General features: G+C 39.7%; 1 protein-coding gene across 1 annotated transcript; it reads left to right on the forward strand.

Annotated features, from left to right (window-relative positions):
• Window positions 1-1,273: 1,273 nt before the first annotated feature.
• On the forward strand, window positions 1,274-10,078 carry ESM1 (endothelial cell specific molecule 1). Its single transcript, XM_057389690.1, has 3 exons — window positions 1,274-1,899; window positions 5,787-5,942; window positions 8,098-10,078. The coding sequence occupies exons 1-3, from the start codon at window positions 1,575-1,577 to the stop codon at window positions 8,196-8,198; spliced, it is 582 nt and encodes a 193-aa protein (XP_057245673.1). The 5' UTR covers window positions 1,274-1,574; the 3' UTR covers window positions 8,199-10,078.
• The last annotated feature ends 202 nt before the right edge of the window (window positions 10,079-10,280 follow it).

Here is a 10,280-nt window from a genome sequence, read left to right on the forward strand (position 1 = left end):
CCCCTCCCCATACTTACACCCACATATACCAGAATTATATGAACAACTTACCCAAACACAACATAAAGTGTCTTGGTTTTTCTCATCTTCTTCACAAGACACAAGGGTTAAGCATTTTGGTTTTGTATATAAATTCCAATTTGTATTAGCAAAAAAAGGGCTTTCCTGCTCCCCTGTATTTCTAGCCTAGTTCTTCATTTTATTTAGCAGTGTACTGGCAGTGTCCTTAGCCCACTTGAGACACAGGATTGCCAAGTGACAAGCTGGTCACACACAGTTCAGTTTGCTTCAGTTCCCACAAACTTCCTTGGCAACAACTTTTGGTATTCAGGGGTTTATTGATGGCTAGCATTATTCCTTTTTCCTCTCCTGTAGATTTTTTTTCATACAGAAATTTTCATTTCTCCAGTGCCTCATCAGTTTCACTGGATCCTTCACTTGTTTGCTGTTTCTTGTCAAGGCTCTGGCAGGATAAACAAAGTCTAAGAGGGGAGACAAGGGAAATTGAGATTTGTTTTCTGTTTATTTACATTGATTTCATTGAAGAGCAATATCAGAGCATCCCATAGAGTTAATCAGAATAGAAGTGGTGTAAAGAGGAGGAGAAGCAGCCCCCTGGATCTGTGTTAAGGCTGTGCAGACAGTGCTGATGATGGATGGGGATTTCCCTTTAGTAGTAAAGTTGGGGCAGCTCATTGCTCATTCTCCTGAACTTCCTGTGGAAGAACCCGAAAAATGCTGGGTTTTGTCTGACTAGTTTTTAGTTGTAGCAGCAATCTTTGAGTGAAATGTTTAATTCACTTCCGCTTAAACACTGATTGAAAAGTACTATTTCAATGCTGGCAGAAAAAAAACTACTGAAAAATCTGAGCTTGGCTGTTAAACGACATGCTCTCACTTAATTCCTCAAAATAACTGTCCACATCCCCTAAAAGAGTATGGCAAAGATTTATTCCATTAAAGATTATTCTTTCGGCAGTAAGATGATTCACTGAGATTTTCTTCTGGCCGTACAAGCCGTGATAGCAAGGCAGTGCTCTCCTGTCAGCAGCGTGCTCAGCGTCAGAGCGATCCCTGTCCTGCAGGAAGGTATGCAACTCCTCAGGGTTGATTGTTTTTTTTTTTTTGGGTTTTTTTTTTTTTTTTTTTTGGTTTTTTTTTAGAAATTTTCCTCAGCTGTTTCTCCTGTTCCAGGGGAATTACGCCATATTACAGGTCATTTAAACCCCACGTCCTTGAGCATTTGAAACGGATGTGAGAGAGTTTTTAGTCCTCATGCAAAACAACCAACTAAACATAACAGATTACATCAGCTCAGGCTTTTCAATTCCTGGATGGCAGCAGAGTGCTAATCCAACCTTCATCCTGGATTTCATAAACTGAAACAAGGGAGGCTGGCAGGAGCAGCGCTGCCGGATTGAGGAAGCTGACGACGCTGCAACATGTGGGCAACACACTGTATAAAGCCCATAAACTTGTAGGCTGATGTGTGCAGCTACCACTTTGGATTCCGTACCGCCGCTTCCCTCGGCAAGAAGCACCAGCAGGCTGAGCACTGAGACCTGCTCTGTGGCATGGAGAATTTACCCCTGCAAGACATGAAGGGCTTCCTGTTCCTCACACTCCTCCTGATGCCCGTGCYCGCTGGAGCTGCTTGGAGCGCCAAATACGCAGTAGATTGCCCTGAGCCCTGTGACAGCAATGCATGCAAAAGTACTGCGCGCTGCAAGAGAACGGTGCTGGATGACTGTGGCTGCTGCAGGGTGTGTGCAGCCGCTCTGGGGGAGACTTGCTATCGGACTGTCTCGGGCATGGATGGTGTCAAGTGTGGTCCCGGGCTGAAGTGCCAGTTTTACACTGAGGAGGATGACTTTGGTGATGAATTTGGTATCTGCAAAGGTAATGATATTCATTGTATGTATCCACTGTGGCAATCTGGTATCAACCTACATGCACAAGGGTCTAAAACGGGGTTTTTCCCGTTTTGTGCTAGGTCAACCCTAGCACAAAAAATAAGGGAAAAAAATACCTGCTGTCATTAGAAGGTGTTACATGTAGTAGGGCGGGGTGATTAATATGACAATATTAATATCACGCCTGGGGACATATGTGAGGAAATACAGCGTGCTTGGTGATGAGATTTTTGAGTGGGGTTTGGGAGACCCAGCCTTGTTCTTTTGGCTGATTTGGTGGGTGGCTTTCTATAAATTATAAAGACTTTAATCCTGAAAACCCAACCTTGTCACAGGTCTCTGTCATTGCTGCACTTTCCTGGGGGTGATGCTCCCTCTGACACTGCCGGGTGCCTGCCCAGGGAGCAGGTGYTCACTCTGGGGTCAGGGAGATGGAAAAAGCAATTTTGCTTGAGTACCTGGAGACTTTGTCCTGTTTAATTTAGTCCTGTCTTTGAGCTGCTCACCTATCCTAGGAATGTGGTCAGGGGAGGCAAACAGAAACTCCCCTGCCTGAAAAATGGGAGTAACAGAACAGAAACTGGCTCTGAGATGAGCAGCCAGGCACTGCTTTCAGCTTACTCCAGTTATATTGCATTCTGATTTCTTCAGGCAGAGGCTATAATGGCATTTTTCATTTGTGAGCTATTCTCACTCCATGTAAACAGGGGAATCTTTAAAAGGTGAGAAGGTATAATATTTGTAAGAAGTAGAATGAATTTCTTTAAAAATTAACTATTTTTAAAAAAGACTTTGCGAAGCATTAATGCAGTGAATTTTCCTGAGTTTGTGTACCACTTCAGAAAGTACATACAGATAAGCCTTAGAACAACTTCTTTAAAAGTGGGGATATCTTGGCAGTTAAATATCAGGGGTATTAATAGACTCAGTTAAAGCAATGACTTAGGACCAGAAACTGCAAAAATCATCCAGGCTGATTCACATACAGCACACACTTATTTACCTTATTTAAAGAAACTTGCGTGCRTGGCTGAGTGTGAAATCCAATATGGTACTTTTATTGCAAAATAGTAGAACCCATACATAAAGATTTTATCTTTGGTGAACTCACCAGAAGAATATTTTACTGAGATAATTGACTGACCTCCAGTTTATTAAAAATTACCACAGTGCAAGATACTCCCTATTCTATTAACAATTCTTTTGAATTAGTATGTACTTTTTCACTTTCCTCATAGGAGTTTCTTTGCAATAACACACTTTGAATGGGAAAAAAAAATATTTTGGGACATGAGATCTGAATCCCCATAGCTGAATCTTGGATGCTCTGTAGAAAATGAGAAGTAAAATGTTTGGGGCTTTTTCTCAATCAGTCAGTGGAAAACATCTCATTAATTTCAATAAAGCCATATCTTACTTGCAACTGTAAATTGGTGTTTAAAGCTTCTATTCCCCATATTTTTATTGGCACTAAATATTATGGATGCAATTTTCAATTATTTTTCTTTTTTCATCTCAACTATGATATAGCACAATTTCTCTCTGTATGTATGTGAATTTTCTTAGGCAAAGTATAGGGCCAGATATTGTTATTTCATATATTAATTTACAGCTATGATATCAGGTCACTCACTCATTTTAATAACTTCCATGTTTGTAATAACTGACAGATGAAGGATGGCCAAATTCTCTCTGGCTTCCTGTTACTGATTTACTTTGAAGTTCTGGAAAAATGACCTGAACTCTTTGTGCTTCAATTTCTTATTTCTAAAATGGACAATATATGTTCCAGAGCAGAACAATTTTTGGAGGTGTTTTTATTATTAGAGGAATGCATCATATTATTATCAGAAGCAATGTCATTATTGTCCAAAATAGACTACATTTTGGCGCCCTTGCTTCCAGTAAATCACTGGGAGCTATCTGCAATTTAGGTAGGAGCAGAATCCTGTTGAACCAAAACCTTCTAAAAGAAGTGTTGACTCAGATCTGTTTCATGAAATCTGAAGAGCCATATCAATGCCAGGAATATTCCACACAGAGCCAAGTGCTTTGGGCTCAGTCTTTTTTCTGTGCTGTTGTGCACAGCTTTGCATCCCATCTCTCCAGGCTGAGCACCTCTAGCAGGCAGACTGATGCTCCATGTAATGTATGTTATTTGTTTGTCTCCCAGGGAGGTTGTGCACTCAAATATTTTTTCACTTGGGCAGGATTTTGTTTTTGTTTTATACAGACAAGCAACAGGTCAAAGAGTGTCCATCTTGGGAATGGGAGTGTGGTGAAACCTAATGAGATTCTCCATCCTGGAGTGACTCTCTGTGCATTCCTTTTCAGGGAACTGGATGATTTCCTARGGTTTTTCATTTGTAAGAGCATATCCATTTGATATGAAGAGACTTGTAAAATACTGGCTTCACTTTTGTCCATTAGCTTGATTTTCATATTACCTAGGCTGAATGGCAAAGCTAAACATTTGCACTGATTCAAGAGGAGACGGGACAAACTGAGAAGGATCATTCTCTTGTGGGGTGTAACGTGCACAGAAACTATGTTTGGATCAGGAGATCCTATAGCTGAAGAGGAGAGACAAAATAAAGAGGGAGGTATAGTTTGTGCTTACTAAGGTCACCTTTCTGAAGGGTTTTGTGGAAGTCTGGCCTAGATTGTTCTTTGGTTCAGCCCTGAAAATTGTTCATCTGCCCTTAGAAGGTGAATCAGAACCTCTGCAGGCCTTGCCATTTAAGGTGACCACGCACCCTGCATTGGCAAGGACAGTCTCAACATAAAGGCCTTTCTACCAGGATATCTCAAACTTCTCCTGGAATGATCTCCTGCTTTACAGCACATGAAAAGGATATGTTGGACATGGGCGTTCCTGGTCTCCATCTCTTTAACAATGGATTTAAGAACGTGGATTTAAGAACGTGGATTTGAGATCCTGCTCAATAGCAAGGCAGAGGAGGACAAGGGCTGTAGCTTCTAGTTTAAACACTCTGGGAAGTTATGTGATCCCATATGTGATATGTGTCAGCTATGGGATAGGACAAATCTCCTGACCTGACTTAATTTTCTTGGGAAAACTTTTGGTCCTATCCTAGCAGCTGCTCTTTAATGCTTCCCACAAGCTTGCCCAGGGATGTGAGGTTTGAATTGGGGCATTATGTGATCTGATGCAGTACAACCAGACAGTCGCCTTAGTGCCAGAAATCCCTTCAGAGCACACTCAGTCTTTAGGCTGGAGATCCAGCTGAGCTGGAACTTTGCAGTTTGGGAAGGTGTTGGGTGGAAGGCTCCTCCCCAGGACCCAATAACATCTCCAGGTGGAGGGTGCATTTGATGGATAGCTCCTTACGGTTGGGCTTCATCAGCCACCCAGAGCGCTGGCCATGGCCACAGCAGCCCCACACCAGCATCAGATTGCAGCTCTGAATCACGACTGTCGTGAAAGTCAGATAGTATCATAGTGAATCACATAGTGAATTCAGGGAATTTATGAAGTCATCTGCTTTTCTAAATTCAATGCTAGTCCTTTAACTAAACCTTCTGTAATTGCATACTTACATATTCATACAGCCTTTAATTAAGACAATTTTATCTAAGAGTGCACTTATTAAGAATGTTTCAGAGAAGGATTACTGTTAACCCATTGTAAATAAGTTACAGGAAATGAAATTTTGTGTGTAACGTGTGTCAAGGTTTGTTAATACTCTGAAATACTTGTAAAAAGCAGCCAGTATGCTGAAATTGTGTAGCTAAGGTGTAGCTGACCTCCACTCAAAGACTTTCCACTTTCAAGCATACAAGCAGACTAGCTATTGAGACAGCAGCTGACTCAGTTCACTGAGAACTCCTTTGCTGTATTTTTTTTTCCAGAGTGTCCCTATGGTAGCTATGGAATGGAATGCAGGAAAACCTGCAACTGTCCTTCTGGCATCTGTGACAGAGTAACAGGGAAGTGTTTGAAGTTCCCATTTTTTCAACTTTCTGCTTCAAAGCCTCCAAGTCGACGAAAAATAGCTTCACACACAGGTAAGACTTCGCAGAACAATTGATTTTAGCAGAAAATACCTTGCACATGATCCGCTACCACGCAGTGGATGCTGTACGTGAGTGACAGGTGCTTTGGTGGAGCTGTGTATTAACAACACAAGGTACATTTATTTTCTTTATTTGTAGCTCTCTTAACATGTGTTAAGGAATTAGGTGAGCTGTGACACATGGTAAAAACTTCTTGAAATATTTTGCAGCTGTTGCATGTGCTAGCAGGACATCACCTGTGCAATGGGATGGTGTACTAGGGTTTGCATAAGGCAGCTCAGATTTAATATGTGTAGTTGTTTTGTAGAATAAGATTTCACTACATTGCATTTACTGCTGTTAGCTAAGACATAGCAACAACAACAATTTTTTTTCCCTGTGAAGACAAAGCTTTATGTGTTTTCAGCTGTCAGGGAACAGTTTTATGAAATGTTTTGTTATAGTAATTTGTCACAGTATCTCTAAGCTCTTACCTTTACAGTTTGTCTAAAGCTTGTGATAGATCTTTCCAGAATTAGCAGGAAAAAAAMCAGGGAAAAAAAAGGGAGTGTGAGAAACTGGAGTATTTTTTATGCACCAAGGAAAGACCACTGACATTTTTCAAGGTGGAATAAAAAATTTTTCCCTTTTTTTCCCACCTGATGATACTGAAATATATTTGACTGAATGATGTTTACTCTAAATATAAACACAAACCAAAAGAAATACAAATGTGCAGAAGTTAAAAAAAAAAACAACAGAGATTTAATCCTATGCCTACTGGGAGCTTTCATAGGGTTTCATCTAAAGGTCTTTGGATTTTATTTCTTTTCTAACTGCAGTTTGTGTGCAATTTTTAATTTTCTTCTGTTATAATAAGCTATATGGACTTTGCGTCTTAATACATGATTTATCTTCGTCCCACTCTCCGCTTAGAGAAAGTTACACCTTAGATTGAAGAAAACTTTTTCAGCTTATGCTCATATCCCATTTTAAATGTTCTGCAAAAAAAAAAAAAAAAACCTCTTACAAGATTGATCACCCCTGATATTTTTATGTTTTTTCTACATGATTGATTGTGTTCTTTTGCCTTTCCATGCTCCATTTATTGCTGATGATGCCAAGATAATAAAGGTGCTTGGTTTTTTTCTGTATATAGCCTATATTCCAAATCTTCCTAGACAGCCTATTTTTATCAGTTCTTCCTCCCCTTTCCTCTTTGTCCCTTACTTTTGGTCCCAGACTTTCTGCTGCTTCATTGTTTAGCTGCTTGAATTATCCCAGCCAGAATGAGATATCCACTGCATGGAAACAAATGGTGTTTTTAACCCTTGCAAAAGTTTCACAATCATTGCTGTCCTCAGAGGTCTGTCACCATTAGCTGACCCCAGAAACACTACAAGTAGTTAGTACTCTGTGGGGTGGTGACACAGAGTTTTGTTAAAAGTGGTCTTCAGAAGCAACTATAGCATCTAAGTGCTATATTCAGTGAATTGAAACAGCTGTAAATGCTTCTGTATTTTAAACATGTAAGTTTCGAACCYGTATCTTTTACAAAGACCGTATATCTACCTGCACCCTAGCAAACTGAAAGGTGTCAGGGTATGCTCCTGTACATTGCAATTAGACTCCTTTCATGGTCAAACAGTAGGGCAGTGGACAGCATGCTTTGTCTTAGGCCAGCTAGCTGTGCCAAAAACCTTAGCCAGAGCTCAGAAATCAGTGTCAGCCAGTGACTGACCAACGGAATATCTTTTACCTATTTTTGGAGAGTAAGAGAGTTTAGTGGCATGCACTATTCCATGCCAGCTGGCCTCAGTCAGAGAATAGCTGCAGGGGAGTTTAATTTATCGCTGTAGTTATTGTGGATATGTTGCCTGGTCCCATATTACACTGGAGGGACTGTTGCAGTCAGAACTGGAAACTAACTCAAATCGTCAGCCTTATGCTTTCTAATACTAGAAAACAGGTATGACTTATGCCTTAATTTGGTATAAAAAGTAAATTTGAAGCTAGGTAATTGGAGGTAATTTAGTGAGTTTTCTGCAAAACTGTCAGTTAAGAATTTTCTGAAGTATTCCTAGAACCAGGGACATTACTGCAGGACAATATTTTAAAGCATTCATGTTCATAAAACCCACCTTTATTTTTGTGGTTTTTTTTTCAGACAATGACATGGCATCAGGAGATGGAAATTCTGTAAAAGAGGAAATTGTTAAAGAGAAAGCTGTTCGCTCTCCAGTAATGAAATGGCTAAATCCTCGCTGATATTTACTTACTCTCCTAAGACTTTCAAAGAATGCATTTCTCACAGGTTATTGCATATGCAACAACACACTTTAAGAACAAAATAGATCTATAACATATGGAAATGTAATCTCTGAAGGTCAAATGTGTCCTGTTTCTAATGAGAAAAATGTTTACTTAAAAATAGACTGTACAGTGTATATGACTTTTGATATTTGTTTTGATAAGTATTTGAAAAGAGAAATGTATTGTGGCTTTTTGGATGTATAGTAATACTGAAAACCCAACATGATCATATAAATAATGTCAGAGGTTGACTCTTGCAGCCTGAGGCTGGGAAAGCTCTCACTGAGTTAMAGGGACAGTTTGGGAGAGCGATACTATTGACGAGGAGCCAACAAGAAACACATTTCAACAACATTCCGCATATAAAGCAACACCTTTGAATCTCAAAAGTAATAGCACAGGAGCACAACAATGTGAAATCAATAAACCAACATTAGTTCTTATAGATTTTCTGGTTTTTGGAAGTTTGGTGACAATTCTTCAGAGATCAATATGCCTTTCTTCAGTGAGAAAACTCCCAGCATTTCAGTTTATGCATTGTGAATAACTATGGCAAGACACTGCAGACATATATTGTATTTAGGTGTATTTCTAAAGTTAAATTTTGTACATAGGAACAGCAGATTGGTAAATCATACCGATTTGTAGAAGGGGATCTGAAACAAAAGAAGCTGCTTATCATTATTTAAATATATATGTTTCTATAAACCAACTAGCTGGTGTCATTAAGGTGACATCTGCATTTCTTGGGGAAGAGTGGTGAAAGGTCAGCAAAAGGACCTTCATACTTTCCATCTTCACTGCTGGCTATGGCCCAGATATGACTCATGGCGAGTTTATTTGATCCAGGGTAGGGTAGATGCAGACCCTCAGCGAGTCGTAGTGCAGCCACAGACTGCAGTATTTTGGTACCCAGTCCTTTGTTTCCCAGTTGCATGAGCAAGTGGTCCYGTTTCAGCCAGAAGAAAAGCTTTCATGTGCTGGAGCATTACAGGAACAGGCAGTCCCTCATACAAAACTGGATAATAAATGTGTGTCAAAAATCACCATTGAGATGAGTCTGCTAAAATGTCTGGAAACAACCAGATCCACAGATAATGAAAATTAACATCACTGTGTCAGAGCAAACCTGGATTCCATGAGTTTAGGAACTGCCTTGTAATGCCAGCACTCTCACTGGAAATGTGGCTTGATTTTAATATTTCCTTTGAAATCAACGTGAGCTTTACAATGACTGCAGTAAAAGAAGGAACACACAGTACAGCAGCCAGAGATTAGTTCACGATCTGAGAGCATACTTTTAAAACTATGAACAACAGAAACTTTAATGTCCTTAAAGAGCTGATCCAAAGTCAACATTCGTGRAAGCTGGATGCTTTCACCTGGGAAAGCAGACATGAATCATGCTGATCTGCAACAAGAGGCTGATGACAGCGGTAGACATCCAAATGTCAGGATAGAAGTGCAGGTTCCCTTGCCGTGATAATTGGAGAYGCATAAACATAAATCTCAAACTAGCTTAATACCACATTTTTAACTGTAATGAACAACAGGGTCTGAGAGGGAACATTATCTTGGGCTATTTACAAGCAAGTGTATTGATTTTAATCTACTGATACCAAATATAATTTTTTCTTGATTTCAGTGAAAGCAGGATCAAACCCACAGTCTTCCAGCAGACTGATGAGAAATATTTAAAGAATGTAGTAAATATTGCATACATTATTATTTTGCAACCGTGTCATAAATGACATTATGAGTTCTTGAATGTAAATCTAATAAGCAAGTTGGTTTTAAAAAGTGTAATATTATTATTGTTCAATAAAAACCCCACAAACAACTGAAAACATTACTGTCTATTGCGTCTATCTGTTAATGACATAGCAAGCCTGCTGTGGTGGCACAGCCATGGTGCATGCAGATTAGGTACACTTTTTGCTCTAAAATCCACAGAAACAGTTTCACATTCTCTGCATGTATTTCAGCAATTTTTTGGGACCATTCACACTTGCAGAAGCTGAGTGGTGGCCCATGTCC

The sequence above is a fragment of the Malurus melanocephalus genome, unplaced genomic scaffold (genome assembly GCF_030028575.1).
Source record: "Malurus melanocephalus ecotype Western Australia unplaced genomic scaffold, MMel_1.1 scaffold_18, whole genome shotgun sequence".
NCBI lineage: Eukaryota > Metazoa > Chordata > Aves > Passeriformes > Maluridae > Malurus > Malurus melanocephalus.